Source organism: Rhinatrema bivittatum, chromosome 9 (genome assembly GCF_901001135.1).
Source record: "Rhinatrema bivittatum chromosome 9, aRhiBiv1.1, whole genome shotgun sequence".
Lineage (NCBI taxonomy): Eukaryota > Metazoa > Chordata > Amphibia > Gymnophiona > Rhinatrematidae > Rhinatrema > Rhinatrema bivittatum.
Window position 1 is genome coordinate 197,475,597 of NC_042623.1, and position 24,586 is coordinate 197,500,182.

The 24,586-nt window shown below is 41.6% G+C and overlaps 1 protein-coding gene across 20 annotated transcripts in view; it reads right to left on the reverse strand.

Annotated features, from left to right (window-relative positions):
- TRIP12 (thyroid hormone receptor interactor 12) overlaps window positions 1-24,586 on the reverse strand; it is a 495,519-nt gene that overhangs the window by 243,801 nt on the left and 227,132 nt on the right. For all 20 annotated transcript variants that reach the window (XM_029615415.1, XM_029615414.1, XM_029615411.1 and 17 more), the window contains 4 exons: window positions 22,214-22,249; window positions 21,979-22,074; window positions 17,341-17,433; window positions 16,571-16,732 (listed from right to left, as the gene is read on the reverse strand). In XM_029615415.1, coding sequence (XP_029471275.1) covers window positions 16,571-16,732; window positions 17,341-17,433; window positions 21,979-22,074; window positions 22,214-22,249 — 387 coding nt within the window. The remainder of the gene's footprint in view (window positions 1-16,570; window positions 16,733-17,340; window positions 17,434-21,978; window positions 22,075-22,213; window positions 22,250-24,586) is intronic.

The following is a 24,586-nucleotide window of genomic DNA, read 5'->3' on the forward strand; positions in this document are numbered from 1 at the left end:
GCTGAACGGTCAAGCACAAAAAGACTACTGCTGCCTCCTGTGTGAGGCTCTTGACAAGCCAATCATCCAGGTAGGGAAACATATGCACCCACCACGGCCAGGCACTTGAAGATACTTGGGGTTGAGGAGACTCCAAACGGCAACACCCAGTACTGAAAATGACGCCTGCCAAACACAAACCGCAGATACTTCCTGTGACCCTGGAATACTTCAATGTGGGAGTAGGCATCAGATCATGGAGCAAAGCCAATCTCCTCTTTATAGGAGGGAAATCAGGGTGCCCAGGGAAACCATCTTGAACTTTTCTCGTTTTAGAAATCTGTTCAAGGCTCAAGTCTAGAATGGGATGAAGTCTCCCTGTTCTTTTTGAAATCAGGAAATATCTGGATTAGAACCCCCGCTGCGACAGCTCGATGGCCCTGGCCGTCACGAGGGCGGCAAGCTCTGCCAATAGTATTTCCTGATGCGAGGATGGGCTCCAGCAGGGGTTCGGGGGAGAGTCCGGAGGGACACCCAGAAAGTTCAGCCGGTACCCTTGATGCACAATGGACAGCACCCACTGGTCTGATGTAACGCTGTGCCAACGGACCAGGGTCCTGCATAGTGAGTACGAGCGGTTGGCTTACACTCCCTCGCTCCCTGTCAAAACCCCATAGCAGGGCTTGCCTGGGGTGCTGGCTGAGGCCTTGATGTCCGCTGTGGCCTAGGGCGGCCCCTAGAGCTCATGCACTGAGAATGTGTGCGAGAGGCAGAAGGATAGTACTTCCTCTGGCGATAAAAATACCTCCTTGGCCCATGAGGAGGACTTCCTGGCCGAAGATGGCAGATCCAAAGTACTGGCAGAGAGATGTTGCAAGGTCTCAAGGTGATCCTTCAGCTGAGTCACAGCATCCCTTACCTTATCACCAAAAAGGCTGTCGCCAGTACACAGCATTTCTGCGTGCTTCTCTTGCACCTCCGGCCAGAGATCAGAAGGTCGAAGCAAGGCTATCCTACGAACACGAATTCCTTGTGGCCGCTATCCTCACTGCCATTTCAAAAACACCATAGGTGGACTGCACCTCATGTTTGCCACATTCAAGGCCTTGCTAGATGACCGCCAAAAGCGCATCCTGTTGCTACTAAGGCAAGCACTCCAACCGGTCCTGGATTTGTTTCTAGAGGCTTCGAGAATATTGAATCATGTATAGCTGGTAAGAGGCAATATGGGCGATCAGCATGGCACCCTGAAACACCTTCCTACCCAATGTATCCAGTGCCCTGTGTTCCCGACCCGGTGGAACTGAGGCAAGGGTGCACAAACGCTTGGTCTTTTTAAGGGCCAACTCTACACAACCGATTGGTACGGGAGTTGACACTTCTCAAATCTGAAGCATGCTGGACCATAGTACACTGCATCAGCCTTCCTATTCACCGGAGGCACAGAGATGGGGTGCTCCCAGATTCAAAGGAGCAACTCCTTGAAGATCCTGTGGACTGGAACAGCCACCATCTCCTTCAGGACAACCACAAACTGGAGAACCTCCAGCATTTTGTGTCTGGCATTCTCTTCTGTTAAAAGCTGGAACGAAATGGTCTCTGCCATGGCCCGCACGAACCCTGCAAAAGTTAAGCCCTCAGGCGGGGACTGGCGCCATGCCTCCGAAGGGGATGGTCCCAAGGGAAGGTCTCCAAAATCAGACGACTGAGGGGATCATCCCCCCCCCCCCCCCAAATGGGTCCTAAGGTGTGTCCTCATCACTAAGATCACCCAGATACACCGGGAGAGGCCCTTCCCAGACCCTGTGGCTTGGGCAAGGAGGGCATCAGGGGCACCAAGGTCCCCGAAGAACCCAGAAGCAGATCAAGCAAGGCCCACCATGGAATCAAGGGCCTCAACGGTGCCACAGGCTGTGATGGGCCTTCCTCCTCAGAGGAACCCACAATGGGGATAGGATTGGAATGAAGCAATGGTGCCAGTGGGCATCGATGGACCCTTGGCTAACGGCTACATGGGGAAGATACCAAGGTGTTCCAGCAGCGATGCCAAAATGCAGGCTCCGGCACCAATGGGGCTGGCAGCTCGATGCTCTTCAGGGCTCAGACAACAGCCAGCTGCACTCTGCATTCCAACCCCTCTTGGAAATCCACCGAAGATAGGATGGACAGAGGAGAGGAAGGCATCACCAGATCTCCCTTGGAGCCCCGGGGGAGATTTGTGCCCAGCTCCAGTATCGGTGGGGAATGCCTGGGTCGCTTTGGGGGCATCAAAGCAGGTGCTGGTGCCGACCCGAGCCCGATACCATGAGAAGATGGAGACCAGTGGCAATGTTTCCTGGACTTCCCACAGTGCTCGGTCCAGTCTTTCCCCAGAGTTGAGGAAGAAGATGACTATTCTGAAGTCCTTGAATGCAAAGAGACAGACTACGGCTGTCACCTCGCTCCATTTAAGGCCCTGGTGGAGGGGTGGACAGCAAAGACTGTGTCCATTGGTTCCCCTCGGCCTTTTGGAGTTAATGCCCTCGATGCCAGAGGGCATTAACCGAAGAGCTTCTCCATTTTATCCAGGTGGGTCCGCCGACCCTAGAGGGTCATTTAGTAGCAAAAATGACACCCCCAAACATTGTGCGATGCCCCCAGGAAGAGGATACAGACATCGTGTGAATCCGTAAGGGACATGATGCAAGGGCATTGGGGACACAGACAAAAAACAGACGACGCCATGACAGAAAAACCAGCGATCGGTCAACGACTAGCGGGTACCGAAGGACAACACCACCGGGAATCTACCACATAGAAGGAAGAAACTTACCATACCTCTCAACTGAGCCCAGGGGAATAGAGAGGGACCCAGCACAGGAAAGTCGAAGAATCGACAGAGAAAAAGCTTTCCAATACTAAAAAAGAGCACGAACTCCACAACCGCGAGACAACAGTTTCGCGGAAAAGACACTTTCCTTGCCAAGTTCCATCCGATGATTTCACCCATGTGTGAGGACTACCATCCTGCTTGTCTTAGGAGATCATAAATTATAGGGTTTAAATATGCCATTCTTTATCCATTTTGAACTTAACTGCTTAAATGACAGCTTACCTTTTCTTGTAAGCCTCAAATCAAAACATTCTAACATTTGGAAAATCTTGACCTATGAGTAACTAAAATACAATTGTAAACAGCTTTCAATATCCAGAGAGTACAAGCTCTTCCTTCACCTTTGAGATGAGCTCAGTAATAATACAGATAACACAAGTTATTGATTCTAAAGAAAGGCAAAGTTTGTCACTAGACTAAAAGTTCTTAAAACCATCTACCTAAAAGCAAAACAAACAAAAAAAAAAAACAAACCAACAGCCTGCAGCTCATCGACTGCCACAAGTAAACTATAGGAAACAAACACCTTAATGATACTATAATCTATCTACAGCTGCAGGCTGTTTTTTTGCTTTTAGGTAGATAGTTTTAAGAACTTTCTTAGTATGTATATATATATATATATATATATATATACACACACACACACACACACACACACCCCGTATTTTTCGCTCCCTAAGACTCACTTTTTTCCCCCCAAAAGTGTGTATGGGGGTGGGGGGAGGAGAATGTCTGTGCATCTTATGGAGCGAATATTTAAAAAAAAACAAAAAAAAAAAACCTAACTACAACCTCCCCCCCCCACCCCCAAGAATTGTCAAAAGTCCCTGGTGGTCCAACAGGGGTCCCGGGAGCGATCTCCTGCTCTTGGGCCATTGGCTGCCAGAAATCAAAATGGCACCATGGCCCTTTGCCCTTACTATGTCACAGGGGCTACTGGCGCCATTTTGATTACTGGCAGCCGACGGCCCAAGAGCCTCCCCATTCCTGCTTGCCTCCCCATTCGTTGTTTGAAAGGATGGGCAATTTTGGGCTCAGGACTAAAGTTTCAAGTTATATCTTTTACTGTAATCCCTTCAGAAAAGATGGTCAATATGCAAAAAGATGTCAAGGCTGTCCCAAAGGTAAAAAGACCATTTTTATTTGCCAACAGATTTTTCACAATCTTATCCAAATATGTAAGCCAAATAGTTGATTTCCTTCAAAAGAAAATTCCAATATGCCTTAGAGCAGTTCCCAACCCTGTCCTGGGGACCCCCCAAGCCAGTCAGTCAGGTTTTCAGGATATCCACAATGAATATGCACATGAGAAAATCTGCATGCACTGCCTCCATAACCTGCAAATTTTCTCATATGCATATTCATTTGGATATCCTGAAAACCCGACTGGCTGGGGGGTCCCCAAGACAGGGCTGGGAACCACTGTCTTAGAGGAAAATAAGTGAAGCAGTGCAACAGCTATCAAGTTCTCATGACCAGCAATGCACATGCCGTAGTCTTGGACAACAAGTCAGAAGAGCCAGGCCTTCTAGGAACATAGCTACCAGTAAAATCAATGCCATGGAAGACTGAGCCACATTTGTACTTACTTGTCATCAGGTCTTCCCATTCCAGTTGTTTAGTCCATTTCACAATAGCACTGGGCAAGTACACAGACTGTGACTGCAGTGAGGCTCTATTAAGTTCAGAAATGTTTCTTTAGGATCCTTTGCATCTCCCTGTCTACATCATTCTTTAGTGATACTTTCCTCAAAAGGGAATGCAGTGCATTTGCACAGACTGAACATTGCCATAGTCACTCCAGGGAAGGCCTATTCCCACAGATCTACCTTTTCTTTAAGGAGCTTAATAAGTTTGAACACACACTAAGGAATAGCTCTCTTTCCACCAGGGTTAGCTTATTCCATCTCTGTTACCTCTTTGCCCTAGGCACCTTCTGCCTTGCGCCCCCCCCCGGCCCAGACTCCTAGTTCGTTCTTGATCGCACCCACTAAGTGTGTAGTTTTCTGGGTAATGAGCAGGTTGGGTACTGCTTGCTGCCCATTGAATCTCCAATCCTCTTTGCCGCTACTCACGGCCCCACTTGGTTCGCGCCCCCTAATGGTCGGCGCCCTAAGTCGCTTGGGCTTACGCAGGCCCTGCCTCTTCCACCATAGAATACAATTAGGTAAATACTTCTACCTATAAAAGGCTTCCCAAAAAGGAAGGTTTTTTTTTCTCTCGCCCAAATTCAAGACAAACAACCTGCTCAAGGAATGATCTAGATCTCCTCGGCTCCTCCTCAGATTCAGAAAGTCATTTTCACAAAGACATCCAGGATGTGGACCAGGGCTGGTTGGACTATGAAGACAAGGAAATTAGAGATCTAGTTCTCCATTTCTCTAGAAGGAAGGAGCTTTTTTTTTTTTTTGGGGGGGGGGGGGGGGAAGCAGTCACTGTTCTCTCTGACCTTTATTGAGCCAGTTTGCTTGAGAAGGATTAATTTTCTTTTTTTTAAGTTACTATTACCCCAAACAACCAGAGGTCTATCCTCTTTCCTCCAAGCCTTGTAAGGACAACTACTCTTCACTACTGCCTCCTCACAAACCATGAAGGTCAAGCCTAAACTCAAATAAATATATATAAAAATATATAAATATATATTTAAAAAAATTTATATATATATATATATATAAAATATATTTTAAAAAAATATTATATAAATAAATGATAGAGATACATCAGAATCCATTTTCCTCTAAACCAAATTTGTGTTACCATGGTCCTAACTACTGGAAACAGTTTTCAGTAGTTAGTCATAACTTAAATGTACTCTATTTCATCTAACTTTCTAAAATAAAGCCAACTTCACATAGAAACAGACCTTATGAACAAGTATCCCCTGTTATATATTGTAGAGAACATTGATTCTCATTTATAAGCTTGGACAAATCAGTAACAGCAACATTTCAATAACTCTAAAGTGAATCTCCAGTTTTCTGGATATTTGGAGCCAACATTCTAGAGAAAGATCAGGAAAGGAAAAATAAAATAGCGATCTGAAGAGGATGCACGTGACAGAACTAATTCATCCTGTCTGCTGCCAGTAATTAAGTTCTGGAACCCAGAGCTTACCTAGAACCTTACTCCAACTTAAAACCCTGTTGTAGCCAGTACCTTACTCTGGACAGAAACAAACAGAGGTGCCAAGCCAGACCAGATCTGGACATCCTGTTGCCGGACCTTCAGGTACAGCATTTAAAAAAAAAAAAAGAACAAAGCCTATCATGAATCTTCACACAGAATTTTAATGACTAATGTTGCAGGTGCCCGAGCCCTTCATATAACCAAGCCAGGAATGGAAAAGGGATGCCACCCAGTACTATTTCACCTGAATGCCTGCCTGGACTAATACTTAGAGAGAGCTCTGTGCCACTGCAAATCTGGTGACTCTTCTGCCTGGGAGTTTCTCTCCTGGAGGAGCAAACCAAAGGGGACTGCCAGTGCCTGAACTATGAACGCATGAGGTTATGAGCTCTCCTTTATTAATTCATACACATAAATGGAGACAGATTTTTAATGTGTGGGAAGCAGTGCAGTGGATGCACCATGTACCATACTGGAACAGATGCTATGGGATATTTGGGAGGGAGTGTTTCTGTTAAGCTACAGGAAAGAATGTTTTTGTTTTAGCTATTTAAGGCAATCTAGACCCTCCTTATTGAAGAGTAGGAATGGGGTATGATTGTTTCGCAAGGCTGTAAAAAACTTACAATATCATAAACATAAAAGTATTGTATCTGCTGCATTATTTCTGTACAGGAATCCTAGGATTATCGAAGAAACTGTTTACATTTCTAACCCTTCTTCACCACAATCCAGAACACACAATGAAGTTTCTTGGATGTTCAGAAGCAGGTATACTTTGCCCCTTTTCATATCACAACACACGCATAATTGCTACCACTTAATGGCAACCAAGTACCATAAAAAAATGACAATTCATGGCATCTTCTTTGAAGAGACATCGAGAAGGAAACCGTATGCGAGTACAAGAAATATAAAGCAAAAAAAATCAATTTGCTATAGCTTTGAAAATTAAACTATATACCTGCTAAAATATATTCACACAACAGACATGATTTTGTCCAGTTACAACATGTGAGAAAATGCTCAACATTTGAACAAGGTCCTAAAGCAGCATCAATATTTAAAAAGCATACAAGCAGCCACATCTGAGCTGGAAGTTGTAGAAACTACCTTTGTGCTCAGACACTGTCATCTAAAGTTAAGACAAAACATTATTTTCCTTAATATGCCCATTTACCCAAATTATATAAACTGTCAAAAAGGACATAATGATTGGAATTCAGAGACTCAAGCTTGCTTTTAAAAGATGGCATCCAAGAATGAGGATGAGCAATCTTGTAGAAAGCATTAAAATGTAACATTTTGGGTTAGCCCAGTGGTAGTGCTACAAGTGGAGGATCCAGGTTTGAATCCCAAGTCAGGACTCTGCTCCCTTTGGCCAGCCAGGGCTGGGGAAGCCCTGGTCATTGCTCAATGGTGGCACCCAGCAGTCAGATTTAGGATCCCTGCTAATTCGTCCTTGAGGGCATGACATCCTGCAATTTCTTCCCAAGGACTATCACTGGGGAACATAAAATAGGGGGAAATAATCCCCAGGTAGATGCAAATGAGCAGGGAGCCCAAAGGGCAAGGAAGAAACTGCTGAAGCAAAAAAAAAACAAAAAAAAAAAAACCAAAAACAAATAAAAACAAATAAACCCTATCAAAATGTAAATTTTCAGTACTAGCAGCAGCACATTATTATTATTTTTAATTAACACTGTTTAGAAGACAAGCCAGTCATGACAGCTTCATGATATTCTAGCAAGGAACTGATTGAGAAAAAAAAAAAGCATGGCAGCAGACAAGTTAAAGTCAATGGTGATCTGCTAAAATAAAGTAAAATGATAGTACACAGTTACAGAAAAAAAACCCCAAAAAACAAGTCAAACCCCATCCTCTAGCTTACATCAAAAGTAGGAAAAATAAGAGGAGAAATTAAGTTTGCTTACTGTAAACTGTGTTTTCCATAGATAGCAGCTGAATTAGCCTTTTCAGGTGGGGGTGACATCATTCAACGGCACCAAATGGACTTGTGTCTATTGAGAATGTGTGGGAGTTTCCATGCAGGCATTGCCTCCTGAGCTTCCTCAGTCTATATCAGAGCTACTTCTAGCTATGTAATTGACTCTCCAGGGAGGCAAGCAAGCATTCCATGGATAATTCATCCTGTTATCTACGGAAAACACCTTTTACAGTAAGCAAACTTGCTTCATCTGCAGGATGAATTAGCCATTACAAGTGGGGAGGCCCCAAGCTGAGGGTTGCAGTGGAACATTTACTGAATGATCAACCCAGACCCCACCATGGAGATTAGATTACTGCAAGAAAAGGTTACATAAAATTGCTTGTCTGAATTTAATGTCAGTCCTTGATAGGTTGTGAAGACAGTAGAGGAATGTAAACGTATGTACTGACAAATAGGTTGCAACTTTGCAGAAGTAGAGAGGCACTTCTCGAAGATGAGCAACAGAAGCAGCCATAGCTCTCACTTGAGCTTTAAAAAAAAGTCTATAATTGCAATCCTGCTAAGGAGCAAAAGTGTTGAATATATTCAGCTACCAAGCAGATAAAGTATACTTGGCGACTGGCATGCTTAGGAGCAGATTTTAAAAAGGTACATGTGTGCATGCTACCCGGCGCACGCACATGTACACTCGATTTTATAACTTGTGCGCACAGGCACACGTAAGGGGGGTGCACAACTGTACACCTTGCTCGCGCCGGGTCCGCGCCAAGCTGCGCAGCCTTCCCTCATTCCTTACTCCCCCACCCCATCTTCCTTTCCCCTACCTCCTCAGACTTTTCCCCCCTACCTTTTCCTTGTTGTAAAACTTACTTTAGCCCTGGGGCTGAAGTAAGTTGCGCGCGCCAGCCACTGTGCCAAGAGCCTGACCCCGCCCCTTTTGTAAAGCCCCGGGACTTACATGCATCCCGGGGCTTTAGACCCAGCGCACGTAACCTTTTTAAAATCCGGCCCTTAGTCTATTAGGCTGTATGACAAACTCCTAAGACGACTAACGAAGTGGCCGAGTTTGTTTCCTGTAATGCTCTAAAGCTCTTTAACAGACCAAAGTTAAAGGATTTTTCTCTTTCATGTGCATGAATTCTTGGAAAGAAAATAGGCATTGACTGATATGAAAAGCCATGAAATGAGTGAAGCAGACGCCAATGGTTTAAAAGGAGGCTTCTTAGGCTGCGTAAGAACAATATTTAAGTACCATAGAACTGGCAGTTTTTCTTCCACAGGTTTGACATGTAAGATTCTTTATGAATTTAGATATTAACAGATGAGTAGAAATTGGTTTATTGTTCACCAGAACATGGTACATCGCTATTTACAAGTCTTCTATTCCATGATTCCACTACAAGCTCAACGTGGATCACAAATTTCACATACATAGTACAACAATAAAATCAGTACTAATGTTAATATATAAAAATAACTATGACAGTGAGATGTACATGCTCTGAAGATGTGGCGAGACCTGAATCAGAAAGGCAGAATAAGTACTTTAGAAATGCTTGGGTTCACAAGAGAACAGATACAAAGCGTTCTATTGGCACCAAGGAGAATGTCTCTTCCATTTGAAGGCATAATTTTTCCTAGTTGATGTCTTTCTACACAAGACTAATATATTTACAATTTCTGCAGACAAATCAAGGTCCATGATTATCGAGAACTCAACATCCAAACAGGATGAGGGCTGGGAGGTTGGGATTATACAGTATCCCTTTGTCTTGAGTTAATATAGGGTCTAACATCAGATACATGGGAGGACTGGTGTATAATTGTACAAGACATGCAAACCTTATCTGTCTGGGCCTCACTGGAGTGATTAAGATCAGACAAGAGCGATCATGAAGAAGCTTCTGTATTCTTCTGGTAATCAATGATATTAGCAGAAAAGTGTACATGAGGTTTGTACCCCAGTCGAACAAGAAAGCATCATGAGCTAGTCAGATTGCTGGGTAGAACAGAGCAAATTGATTTAGTTTTCCTGTTTTATTCTGAGGCGAACAGACACTGAAGGTCAACCCCATAAGTCGAATAGTCTGTTGGCTACCGATTGCTGTACAGACTATTTGTGTGGATGAAATACTGTGACGAGGAAATCTGCTGGCATATTGGAGATCCCTGGAAGACAGGTGGCTTATAGGATAACTCAGTTTTTAGCTACCCACTCCAATATATCTTCAGTGCTTCCTGACAGAGGCCATGACCCTGTGCCTCCCTGTTTGACATACATAGCTACTCAATTGTCTGTCTGAACGAGGATGCTGCTTCCCTGAAGAAAATGCATGAATACTTACAGAGCATCTCTTATTACTCTTAACTCTGGTAGGTTTATTTGAAGCAGTGTACAAAATAGCACATAAAATCCAAGACAAAGACAGACAAAAACAATACAAAAATATACGCAATAACACTGGTCAGCTTCATTAAACAGTTCATGTAGTGGCTCCAAAATCTACAAGGTGGCAAGCTTAAATTTAAAAAAAAAAAAAAAAAAAAAAGTCTTCGCCATTTTGCTAAAGGTTTTATGACATTCCATCAGCAGAAGTCCTTGGGAGAGATTGTTCCAGAGAACAGGGGCAGTGACAGAGAAAGCACGGACTCCAGTGTTTTCAAGTCTGGCTTGTCACACAAACGGTACGTCCAACAGGCCCCATTGAGCTGAGTGCAATACTCTGCCAGAGCATTAGTCCATGGCAGTGCATCCAAAGCCAACAGCTTATATACAAGCACAGTGGTATTTTATTTAATATGCACAGGAAGCAAATAAAGATCGCAGAGTACCAGCAAAATACAGCTCCTTATGCTAAGGCCCAAAATTAATCAGACAGGAGCATTCTGTAACAATGGTAGAGCCTTAACAGTTATTGGGGCTCCCAAGTAACATTACAATAGTCAGTGGTTGGAGATGTCAGGTTCTACACAACTGTTCGAAAATTACTTAAAAATTATGGTGGCTTAATACAGCGAAATAATCACAATTTGTAGAATCCAGCTTTTACTTCAGATCTAATTTGTGGGACCAATGATAATTTGGAGTCAATGACGACTCCAAGGCTTCTGGCCTGAGGAGTCTCCACATGTAAAAGCAGGCAGAATAGAGATTCTCTCTCTATTCCAAATTACTATAATCTCAGGCTTAGATAAATTATGTGCCAGTTTATTGTGGGTCAACCAGCACTTAACTGAGTTAACATATAGTGCAATAGAAGCAGTTATGTCAGCCCAAGATTTCTCAAGAGGAATAACAAATTGTATGTCATCAGCATACAGACAGAAACCCTCACAGAGGCCAGTCAATAACTTGCAGATGGGTGTCAGATGAATATTAAATAGAGTTGAGAGCGCTGACCCTTGAGGGACTCACATCTGCATGGTGTGTCAATTTGAGAAGGCATCTCAGACCACTTCCTTTTGCTGTTTGCCTTCCCCCTTTAAGCCTGGAACCATTTAATGACTATTCCAGTGATTCCAACTTCCCTAAGATGGTAAAGAAGGATCTTATAATAAACTGTGTCAAATGCCAAAGAGATATCCAGCATGACCGTTAAGATAGAACTTTTTGTTCTGGGCAACGGTATATAAAAATTGCACAAATAAATAAATAAAATAAAGCAGAAAAATATCTGCTCAAGGATTTCTGAAACCCAAATTGAAATTGGTGTAAAACCTGATGTTGATCTACATAATTAGAAAGTTGCTTGGACATGGGAGCCTCAATCACCTTTGCCTCAAAAGAGAAAGAAAAAATTGGCTTTTGTCTTTTGAATCTAAGCCAGGCTTTTTCACAAAGCGGACGAACTGTTGCTGACTTCAGGACATTTGGCACATAGCCTTCAGAAAGAGAAAGGTTAGTCAATATGGTTAAAAATGGGACAATCACATCCTTAACGAACTTAAGGATGGAGATCATACAGATGTTCAGTGGACAGTTTGAAACATTCATGGACTTGAAAAATGTTGATACCTCCATAGATGACACAGATTCAAAGGATAACCATTGAGATGCTACATTATCAATTGGTGTTTTAAGCCAATTTAGTATATTCTGAAATAGTGGCTCAAATTTCTATAATTTAGCTGTCAGATGATTTAAAAAATCATCTTCAGCAATGAAGGTTCCTCCTCACTGGGCAAGGGAGTTGAAGAGATACCCTGACGTTTTGTTAAATCCTTACAGATGCTAAAAATAATTCTAGGGTTATTTCCAGTATTCTGAACTTGGGAGGAATAGTATGCTTTCTTTGCTTCACTGATTGCAGTCTAGAATACACTTACAAGTGAATTTTAAAAGGTCTATCTGTGCCAAAGCCATGAGATTTGTGCACAAGTCTAGCCAGCACCCACCGCCTGGATTTTTAAAAAGCACGCAAGCACGCGCATACCTCCCAGGGACAGCATTTGATCACCTCTTTTGTGTCTCCATTCTCTGGAGTTGCTGGTGGTCCGGTCCTCATTGAAAGTCCTGGTAGAGGAGCGCTTGTCTCTGGGGGGGAGAGGTCTCTCTGAGTCCCCAGCCTCAAGTCTTACTGCCAGCAACTGGATGCATTTCCTCGATCGTAGCAGCGCAGAGTGATGACCCGCAAGTCGCAGTGGGGAGGAGGGTCGTTGACCACCCGGCGTCCCTTTCATCTTTATCGGATGGACTGGCTTAGTCTTCCCTGCACTTAGTTTCTGTGTTGAATGTTCCACCTGTGGACTCCATCACTGGTTCAAATCTCCTGCTTCCTGCTTTGGGGTCAGCACTCTTATCTGCAGTTGGGATGATTTTGAAACCACCTCTGAAGTCAGCAGAGGTAATGCTGGAATTATTGTGAGATTTAATCTCTCGATTTGGACAGGATCTGACTACTGTTTCCATAAATTGGATTCTTTTTCTCCCAAATTGGATCCCTTGGTTTCTTCTCATGACCTTAAGATTTCTGAGCATGATGTTAAAATTGCCTCTTTGCAGCAAGATTTGAATAACCTGGCTGTTGCTCAGTCTAGTTTGGCTCAGGAATGTAATAATTTCTTCAGATGGCTTGAATTTTTGGAAAATTCTTCTAGACTTTTGTCTCTTATGTTTCCTAAATTTTCCTAAGATTATGGGTGAATTACCTATTATGACTAAGACGTTTTTTTTAATGGATGTCTTGCAATTTCCTGATACTATACCATCTATACTAATCTATCTATCTACAAGTAATTGAATATGCAACATTGCTTGTTTCCTTTAGAATTGATAGTGATATACATAAGGTTAAGTCTTCCTATTTTTGAAATTTAGATTCTGAATTTCATGGTCAGAAAGTTATTATTTTTCCTGATTTGTCTAGATTTATTCAGGAGTGGAGGAGAGGGTTTCTTATGCTTAGGAAGGAGGTGTTAGAATTGGGGGCTTCCGTTATGCTACGATACCCCTGTAAATGTCATATTAAATATCTTTCAGATAACTATTTTTTTTCTTCCTTGAGCAACTTAGATCCTTTATTGATGCTAAAGAGAATTTAACATCTTCTGTCCCCCCTGACCAGTGATAAGCTTGATTTAAGTTTCAGGGTGGTTATCACTGCTAAGGCCCTTTTTAATGGTTTCCTATTTTGCTACTCTGTTTTCTTTGCCTTCTCCCTACATTTTCCCTTTGTTAGAATGGTTTAATATCAATAGTAATGTTGCATAAATTTATTTCCTGCATGTTTTTTGTAAGATTTTCACCATTTCATATTATTTTATTTATTTAGAGTTTCTTCTATACCGATAGCTGTTTGCACATCGTATCGGTTTACATATAACTAGGAACATTTAGGCGGAGCCATTTACACATAGGCAGAGCCCTTACATGGAACAGTAACAACTATAAGAGGCAAGGAGCAGTAGAATAACTAAATGTTAAATTCGAGGAGCTATGTGTTACATATAAAGTTAATGAACTAGAACACTAGATAAGGTGAACTATAATACAAAATGTACAGCAGTTCATGGTCATTCCAGAGCGACACTACTGGATCAATTACAAGGAGGTAAGAACAACGTCTGAGCTGATAAATTGTTTAAATAAGAATCAAGAGGAAAGGATCGTGAGTGAGTGAGCTCAATGAAAGTATCACAAACACAATTCTGTGCAAGGAGGTTTAACAGAGGAACGAGGGGCACAAGGAGAGGAACGTTAGAGGCTGGGGAGTTAACTGGGGTAAAAATAGGAAAATGGGTGGACAGTGAGAATATGAATGGAGAAGGGAACGGTAATAATACTAGGGTAAACAGGGGAGGTACCAGAGGTTGAGGATGACGGGGAGGTAGAGAGTAGAGAGACTGCTACTGTTATAACAACGCAGAGGTTCAAATAAAGGGATTTTAGGAATTCTTCATGGAGGATTGTGAGGGGTATGCCTGAAGGAACAACCATGTTTTTAGTTTTTCTTGAATTTAGGAGTGGAGGTCTCTGTGCGTAAGTCTGGAGGTAAGGAGTTCCATAGGGTAGGGCCAGCAAGGGAAAAGGCTCTGTTCATAGTGGAGGTAAGTTTGGTGGATTTGATTGAGGGCGTGCGGAGTGTTCCTTGGAGGGCAGGGCGAGTGGGTCTTGTGGATGTGCGGGGGAGGAGAGGCGGGTTGGTCCAGTGGAGGTTTTCATTTATAAGGCTTTTATGGATGAGGGAAAGTGTTTTGAATAGTATTCGTGATTGTATTGGTAGCCAGTGAAGTTCAATAAGGGTTGGTGTAATGTGGTCTCTTTTTTTTTGGAGTTAGAAAGAATACGTGCAGCAGCGTTTTGTAGTAGTTGTAACGGTTTAGTATTAGTAGAGGGAAGGCCGAGGAGGAGAGCATTACAGTAGTCTATTCTGGAAAAAATAATAGACTGGAGTACAGTGCGGAAGTCAGAAAAGTGTAATAAAGGTCTGAGTTTTTTAATCGTTTGTAGCTTGAAAAAGCAGTCTTTTATGATAGATTTAATGAGGGGTTTGAAAGTGAGTTGGTTGTCAATAAGAACACCGAGATTACGGGTGTGTGGAGGGAAAGAAGTGGAGAAGTGAGAGAGGGGGATAGGGGGAGAAGGATGTTTGTTGGAGATAACTAGGAGTTCAGTTTTTTTTGAGGGTTGTTACAAAGTAATGAATATGTGCTTTGTATTAAAAAAAAAAGTAAATAAAAAGTAAAAAAAAACAAAACAAAAACAAACAAGCAAGGTTTGATTTTGGTGCTTTAAATAGCAGGTGTTGAAGCATCCATACATATTTGATGACATGTGTGTTCTCTATTCACAAAATACTGACATGTGTTCATATTTCAAAACCCTGCCCCAGAACACCCTCCAACTGCCCTCTCTGTAGGACAGAACCAGTAGTTGCGTACTCCAGCCATTCTGAAAATTTTGTGTGTGTGTGTTTTTTCTGGCCAATTATGCACATAATATTTTAAACATACAACCTGCAGATAACTCTCTGCTTACTGACTCCCTTGAATCTTCTAAAGGGCTATATATGGAACTATATGAATATATACTTTTTTTTCCCTCTGGAAAAAGTATGGCAACATCTTGGGAAGATTTTTAATTTACTAGCATGCATAAAACATGGGCTTATATGTATAAATGGTTTCTTAAAAAAATGCTCGTGTTCTATGCATAAAATTATGTGAATAACCCAATTTCACACACTTTTTTGTGTTAAAAAAAAAAGTGTTCTGGGGACAGAGGAGAGATTTATGGGTATAATTCTGATTTTAAGAAGTATGCGCATAAACTAACCCAAAGAAGTTATGCCCTGAAAGAGCAGATATAATTTTGTTCAGGTGAGTTTGTGAGTGCTATTTCATATATATATTGCAAAACAAACTAATATGGATAAATTTGCTTTGAAAATTGGTATAACTTGTATGTGTAGCTGCTGTGTAAGTTGCCAGTGACTTTACAGACTGTCCCTCTTTAACAGTGTCATTTATTTCTGAATACCATAAGTAAAACGGTGACCACTTTAAAGTAACTTTTTGAAAAGCAATCTGCCCATGGCTCAGCAGAAGTCAAAGCTCTGCTAGCTTGGAAATACGAGTCCATTCGGGACCGCTGAATGCTGTCACCCCACACATAATGGCTAATTCAGCCTGCCTATTGATGGAAAAAAGGCAGCACATTAAAAAAAAAGTATTTAGTATTAAGAATACAATCTACAATAAGAAAATTTCCTGGGATTAGATACCTAGGCAGTACCAGTCCTCGGGGCATTCCCACCCAGTCGTGTTTTCAGGAGATCCACAATGAATATGGACACGATGGATTTGCATACAATAAAAGCAGAACATGCAAATCTATCTCATGCATATTCATTGTAGATCTGAAAACCTGACTGGCTATGTGTGCCCCAAGGACTGGGTGGAGCAGCACTTGATTAGAGGGGCAAAACACCTACATAGTGTAAATACCCAGTGAAATTAAATTTCAATATTTAATAAGTGAGGATTTTCTTTTTACTCCAAACTACAAACACACAGTAATATTGGAACAAGGAATCTTTTTTTCATATAGCAAAAATTTTGTAGCTATATAAAAAATAGAGACAGTTGAATTAGAAGACGACCCACAAGTGACTAAATACATTAAATAGCTTATTTCTTACCTGATGAGTTAGCCTTTGTGTAAGCAGGGGGAGAGAATCTGCAACAAAGTGAAACTCATCTGGGGTGATACTCTGGCAGCAGTTGGCAGCAATAGCTAATGCATTCCTCTGGGCATTTATGCTGAAAAACTCCAGATATAGCAAACAATCTGCCAAACCTCCCTACAAAACAGACAGATGTTATAGCACAATCACCTTTTCTTTGATAGTCAAAAACGGCAGGATTTCACTGCCATGTTACAGACAACTTGATAGTTGGAAATTTCTGATGTCATCACAAAGGTAATAATAAACACTACCACAAGTTAGAACATGGGATGGCAAAGGCGCATTTTCCTGCACTCACTTCTCCCACCCCATTATGCCTCCACCCCAGTCAAACATTCAGTGGGGTTGACGGGGGATTAGGAGCACTGATGACGGACACCCGCTGCTCCTCCTACACTACATTACAGCGGTGGCGTGAATTCCGCAGCAACAGTGGCACAGACTCCCATCACCCACCCTCCCCCCCAAACCTGATCCTGCCGCCTTACATATGGCCACGCACAGGCACCACACATTTAACCACTGAAACATATGGACAGACACAGATTGACGCACCACAATATGCACTCTCGCACTAGCGAAATGCACCTAAAAATGATTTGAGAAAATGCATCTCTCATATTAGAGTATGCCTTAGATTTGCATAATGCATATCCATAGAGGTGTGACTGCAAACTTCACAAATTATGGAAGATTTCCATCGAGGAAGTGAACATACTTACTGCTTGCAATATGGCTTTGCTGTGTCTGCGTGATAACATCTCCAGTGCTGTCAAAGCTTGTTCTGCCACATCAATACACTGAATAACTTGCAGCTAAGAACATAAGAAAAACAAGGCTGATATCTAGTCTTCTACTGCAGGAAATCCCGGATTGGAGGGGGGGGGGGAGGGGTGTTTGAAATCAAACTAGTTCATGTACAGTGCCTGCAAGAGTCTTCATACCCTCGTACTTTTTCATTTTCTAACAAAAAAATACAAATCAAAATGCAGTAAAATAAGTGATTTCACTAATCTCTATAATATAATCTACACTTTCATAGGGAAAGAACAATTAGAGAAATATTCCAAAAGTAATTACAGATAAAATTTAAGAAGTCTCCACTGCATGCGCCTTCACATTCCTTGACTCAATACGTGTTAAAAAGCCCCCTCTGCGGCAACAGCAGCCATGGGTCATTTAGGATAAGCGTCTTCCAACTTTGCAGAGAGGGATGTCACCAGTTTTTGCCTGGTTTTCTTGGGGGATCTTCTCTGGCCTGCAGTCTTCAAGTCATGCCCCAGAATTTCTACTGGATTCAGGCTTGGCTTCACATGGACCACTTGAGGAAATTCATGTTTTTCTGGCTGAGCCACTCCATTGTTGCTTTCAACTTATCTTTAGGATTATCATCCTGCTGAAAGGTGAATCTTCTTTCCAGAGGAACAGGCCTTCCCCTCCAGGATCTGCCTGTACTTTGCAACACCTATCTTGCGCCCCTTGATCTTCACAAGCCTTTCTGTACCCACTGATTCAAAGCATCCCCACAAATAATGGTGCCACGACCATGTTTTACTGTAGGGCTGGTGTCAGCAGGGCAAAATGCTGTATTTGTTTTATTCCCTGCACATTTAGCATCAAGATCAAAAAATTCCACTTTGCTCTCAGACCACAAAATCATCTTCCACATGTATGCTGGATCCCCTGTTTCTTTACAAACGCTATGAGACACATATATGGCTTTTCTTTAGCAGAGTTTTCTTTCTTGCCACGTTTGTGGGAATAATGTTGAAATTGTTAAAAATTTCAGCCAAACTCTCAGCCAAAAACCTTTTAAAGTAACCGTAGGCCTCCCAATGGCTTTGCACAGTAGTTAACTTAACCCTCGGCTGCTGCCATTGAAGGGACAGCCTGATCACGGCAGGCTTTGTTGGTGCCGAGCTGTTTCTACGTTGCAGTGATGGCTATGGCAGTGCCTCAAGGGATATTCAAACTCACTGAATTTATCTTATAGACTTCCTCTATCTCTGCCTTTGAATACTGTGATCATGGAGCAATCTTGGCAACTCATTATTTGGCATGTTTTGACCTTTGCTTCAAATTCACCTCATGTAACAGAAACAGCTCGATTCTTAAGAACATAAGAACCTAAGAAAATGCCATACTGGGTCAGACCAAGGGTCCATCAAGCCCAGCATCCTGTTTCCAACAGGGGCCAATCCAGGCCATAAGAACCTGGCAAGTACCCAAAAGCTAAGTGTATTCCATGTTACCATTGCTAATGGCAGTGGCTATTCTCTAAGTGAACTTAATAGCAGGTAATGGACTTCTCCTCCAAGAACTTATCCAATCCTTTTTTAAACACAGCTATACAAACTGCACTAACCACATCCTCTGGCAACAAATTCCAGAGTTTAATTGTGCGTTGAGTAAAAAAGAACTTTCTCCGATTAGTTTTAAATGTGCCCCATAGTCTTTCTACTATCCGAAAGAGTAAATAACCGATTCACATTTACCCGTTCTAGACATCTCATGATTTTAAACATCTCTATCATATCCCCCCTCAGCCGTCTCTTCTCCAAGCTGAAAAGTCCTAACCTCTTTAGTCTTTCCTCATAGGGGAGCTGTTCCATTCCCCTTATCTTCACCCAGGAGTATTCAAATCAGCTTAACTACTGCGATTGAACAGAAGTGGGCTCTATTAACTTGTTAGGGGCCTTAAGGGAATTTTTTTAAGCACAGCAAATTTGGGTTTGCTATGATCATGGGGGTGAAGATTTATCCAATCCAGACTTCTTTTGGAATATATCCAAAATTGCTCTTTAACGATAAACGCATGGACTATCGTGAGTAGACCAATGAAAAACTGCTTCAATGCATTTTAATTTTTAGACAGCAGAATGTACAAAGCTTTGAAGACTTTTACAAGGCACTGTACCCTAACGCCTGTAAATGCTCATGCTTTCTATATAATAAAGCTATATGATTAATATTTTGAACTCCCTTGGAAAATGCCTCATATAGGAGTTAACTAAATAACAGTGCAGTAGAAAACTAGACTTGAATAATGGTTTCCTGTTCCAGCTTTCAAAGGAAAAGAAAGTTGAGGCACAGTCAACTTCTCCTCACATTGCAATCTCTGTGGGTCCAGCAAACCTCTGCCTTTAGTTAATGTTTGAAGTTGTCTGATAGAACATTCAGCTTACTGTGTCTTCTCACAAGTGGTAAGAAACTAAGATACTTGCTGTGCCACAAATGTAATAGCTGGTTTATTCTAATCCCTAATTAGATTATTCTAATCTAATTGCAATATACTTCAATTTGATTGCTATTTTATTGCCACCTTTTTTTCCCCTCTCAAAATGTATATATTTTTCGTATACGATAAATTTTAAATATACAATAGTCTTATTTACATAAGATGCAATATGGGAAAGATTTATGTTATTTTGGAAATCCTGTTATGTTGTATTCACTGAAGAAAATAATAAAATTGAATATTTTTAAAAAGGGACAATCAATACAAATTGGAAAAAACTCCATTTGGTATAAGATCAGAGTTAACCAGTTACTATAAGTGCGGCACAATTAATTTACAGTCCTTAATACTAATTAGAAACATTTGGCACATTCAATGAATCTCCAGAAAGCAGTATGTGGAGAGGTCACAATCAGGCTTTTGCAATATCTGTGCGCGTTAAACGGGCACTCGAGTGCCTGCTCTCTCAACGCACGCTGCAGAGGTAAAAAGGAGGTGCTAGGGAAAAGTTTGCGTCCCTAGCACCTCCTTGGCATTGGGCACCCAGGAGAGGTGGCTGTCAGCGGGTTAGGAAACCGGCTGCTCAGTTTTACTAGCGTCTGTTTCCCTAACCTGTGCACAGCCACGGATTAGGAAAATGGATGCTCGTTAATTGAGCGTCCCTTTTCCTAACCTGCCTGCCGGCACTTTTTTTTAGGGTTCTCCTTTTTCAGTTCCTCTGACTTAATATCGCCATGATATTAAGTCAGAGGAACAACAGAAAAGCAGTACTTTCTGCTTTTCTGCAAACCAAGAATTAACACCTGCTCTGGGGCAGGCATTAATTTTTGAGGGTAAAAATGTGCACATCAGGCGCACTTTTTTTTTTTTTTTTAAATCGAGAGGAATTAAACTCAACATGAATTTACATGTAATGAGCGCTATTAGCTACGAGCTCGGTCGTACACGCATTTTGGATGTGCTAACCCCCGTTTTGCATAGGGGGGTTATGGACGCGTGTCGAGCCGTGCACTGCGGCATGGTATCGCATCGGCCTAAATATGAAGGCAGAGAAAGCTGGGAACCAGAATTACCTATCAGTGTTAACAGCAATAATATGCCTAGAAATAGACACCATTATGATATAATTCTCTTGCGAAAGGTTAGGACATCAATGCAAGAAATCTCATGACTCAACTGAATACAACATAGAATATGGCTAGTTTCATTTAAGCTATCTAGTAAGCCTACATCTAAACAGGCAATCTAGTTTTCCAGTGTAGTACTGTCACTCACAAGGCAGTGTTTCCAAAAGTGCTTCTCCTATGGTGTATAACTGAGGTTCTCAACTGGTGTGCTGCAGCACACTAGTGTGCTGTGAAATTTTTTACAGCCTGCAGAGAGAAGATGGGAGTGGGTCACAGCCACTGCAGCCGGCTGCAAAGGTTTTAACTTCTCCCTTCCCCTGTTTCCTACTCTATCCCCTCCTAGCAGCAGGAGTCCGCAAGCAGCAGGTAAGCAGCACTGCTTACCCAAATCCTCTTGCTGGCTGGAGGTGATCCTGAGGAAAGAAAGGGAAGATGATGCCAAGAGAGTGGGGGGAGGAAAGGGAAGGTGATGACGTATTATGAGAGAGTGACTCTATTAAGGAGGGTGCTATGACAAAGATTGGGAACCAGTGGTTAACACAAAGCTTTGAAACTAGGGACTATCAATTTGAAGTGTATAAAACTCCTACAAATCTTAAAATCAACACTCCAAAATTGTAGTTCCTTTTAAATATAAAATCTTAGTTATTTTGACATTTTTCCAAATGGCTCTGAAATTAAAGAGAAGACCAAAAATAGTTAACATTTTTATATACTGTCAAAGTAACATTTCACTCTTTAATATTACTGGCCAAATTTTCTTAAAAGTCATTGTGTTACACTGTTACCAATGTTTATCAATCCAGTGTCCAATCAGTAACATTTTAAGAATCAAGACAAGATTTGTGGTTACACGAGAGGACATACCCAACTCCCTACCAGAATCAATGTACAGGGTGTTAAATTACCTTCTCACCCTAAGTGCTTAAACATAAGTACATATTATAATATAGCCTGCAACGCACACTGGAATTAAGACATGGATGACATGTTACCTTTTCCAAGAAGACAGGAATTGCATCTACCACAACAGCAGATGACCTGGGAAGTGCTTCCATCATATATGTTAAGGCTCGACAGGCATGGTTCATCTATCCAAGAAAACAAAACTGTAAAATCAGTCTGACTATAAAAACTACCTTCCCGTTTTGGTGCAGGAGGGAGGAGTGAGGTGGGTACAGGTGCAGGAGTAATGGGATGAACAGGCAATTAAGTCTGAAGTATACTTACAATATCAAAATTGTGCTCCATCTGCAGTAATGTTATCTGAAAAGAAAATTTGAAAAGAAGAGTTAGATGCTTAAGTTGTTCATGATCAAAACCCAAGCAGATTCATTTACAATTTACAAACAGATCATTCAATAAAGAGTAAACAGCTGATTAACATTTACTCGTTCCATTCCACTCATTTTATAGACCTCCATCATATCTTCCCTCAGCCATCTCTTCTTCAAGCTGAAGAGTCCTAACCTCTTTAGCATTTTCTCATAGGGAATCGTTCCATCCCCTTTATCATCCTGGTCATCCTTTTCTGTACCTTTTCTAATTCTTCTATATCTTTCTTGAGATGTAGTGACCAGAAATGAACACAATAGTCAAGATGAATTCACTCTATGGAACGAAACAGAGGCATTATGATATTCTCTGTTTTATTCTCCATTCCTTTCCTAATAATCCCTAGCATTCTATTTGCTTTCTTGTTACTGCTACACACTGAGCAGAAGATTTCAACGTATTTTCAACAATGACACCTAGATCGTTTTCCTGAGTGGTGACTCCTAATGTGGAACCTTGCATTTTGTAGCTATAATTTGGGGTACTCTTCCCTAAGTGCATCACATCACCCTTGTCTACATTAAATTTAAGAACATAAGAACATGCCATACTGGGTCAGACCAATGGTCCATCAAGCCCAGCATCCTGTTTCCAACAGTGGCCAATCCAGGCCATAAGAACCTGGCAAGTACCCAAAAACTAAGTCTATTCCATGTTACCATTGCTAATGGCAGTGGCTATTCTCTAAGTGAACTTAATAGCAGGTAATGGACTTTTCCTCCAAGAACTTATCCAATCCTTTTTTTAAACACAGCTATACTAACTGCACTAACCACATCCTCTGGCAACAAATTCCAGAGTTTAATTGTGCTTGAGTAAAAAAGAACTTTCTCCGATTAGTTTTAAATGTGCCACATGCTAACTTCATAGCGTGCCCCCTAGTCTTTCTATTATCTGAAAGAGTAAATAACTGATTCACATCTACCCGTTCTAGACCTCTCATGATTTTAAACACCTCTATCATATCCCCCATCAGCCGTCTCTTCTCCAAGCTGAAAAGTCCTAACCTCTTTAGTCTTTCCTCATAGGGGAGTTGTTCCATTCCCCTTATTTTGGTTGCCCTTCTCTGTACCCTCTCCATCGCAATTATATCTTTTTTGAGATGCGGCGACCAGAATTGTAGACAGTATTCAAGGTGCAGTCACACCATGGAGCGATACAGAGGCATTATGATATTTTCTGTTTTATTCACCATGCTCTTTCTAATAATTCCCAACATTCTGTTTGCTTTTTTGACTGCCGTAGCACACTGAACCGACAATTTCAATGTGTTATCCACTATGACGCCTAGATCGCTTTCTTGGGTTGTAGCACCTAATATGGAACCCAACATTGTGTAACTGTAGCATGGGTTATTTTTCCCTATATGCATCACCGTGCACTTATCCACATTAAATTTCATCTACCATTTGTATGCCCAATTTTCCAGTCTCACAAGGTCTTCCTGCAATTTATCACAATCTGCTTGTGATTTAACTACTCTGAACAATTTTGTGTCATCTGCAAATTTAATTATCTCACTCGTCGTATTTCTTTCCAGATCATTTATAAATATATTGAAAAGTAAGGGTCCCAATACAGATCCCTGAGGCACTCCACTGGCCACTCCCTTCCACTGAAAAAATTGTCCATTTAATCCTACTCTGTTTCCTGTCTTTTAGCCAGTTTGCAATCCATGAAAGCACATTGCCACCTATTCCATGGCTTCTTACTTTTCCTAGAAGCCTCTCATGAGGAACTTTGTCAAACGCCTTCTGAAAATCCAAGTATACTACATCTACCGGTTCACCTTTATCTACATGTTTATTAACTCCTTCAAAAAAGTGAAGCAGATTTGTGAGGCAAGACTTGCCTTGGGTAAAGCCATGCCGACTTTGTTCCATTAAACCATGTCTTTCTATGTGTTCTGTGATTTTGATGTTTAGAACACTTTCCACTATTTTTCCTAGCACTGAAGTCAGGCTAACTGGTCTGTAGTTTCCCGGATCGCTTAATTTTCCATTTGCATGCCCAGTTTCCCAGGTTCGCAACTTCTTGCAATTTCTCACAATCCTCTTGCGATTTATTTAGCCATTTTATATACTGTCGTTACAAGTGAAGATCACAACGGTTTACATCACGACAAATATAGGCAGACAGTTACATTCGCTAAATATGTAAAAAAAAATCATCCAGTTTAGCAAGAGGTCGGGGAGGAGTGAGGAAGCAGGGATGAGATAGTATTTTGACAGAGGGTGCTGGAGGGATAAAAAGTGAGGGGAGAGGAAG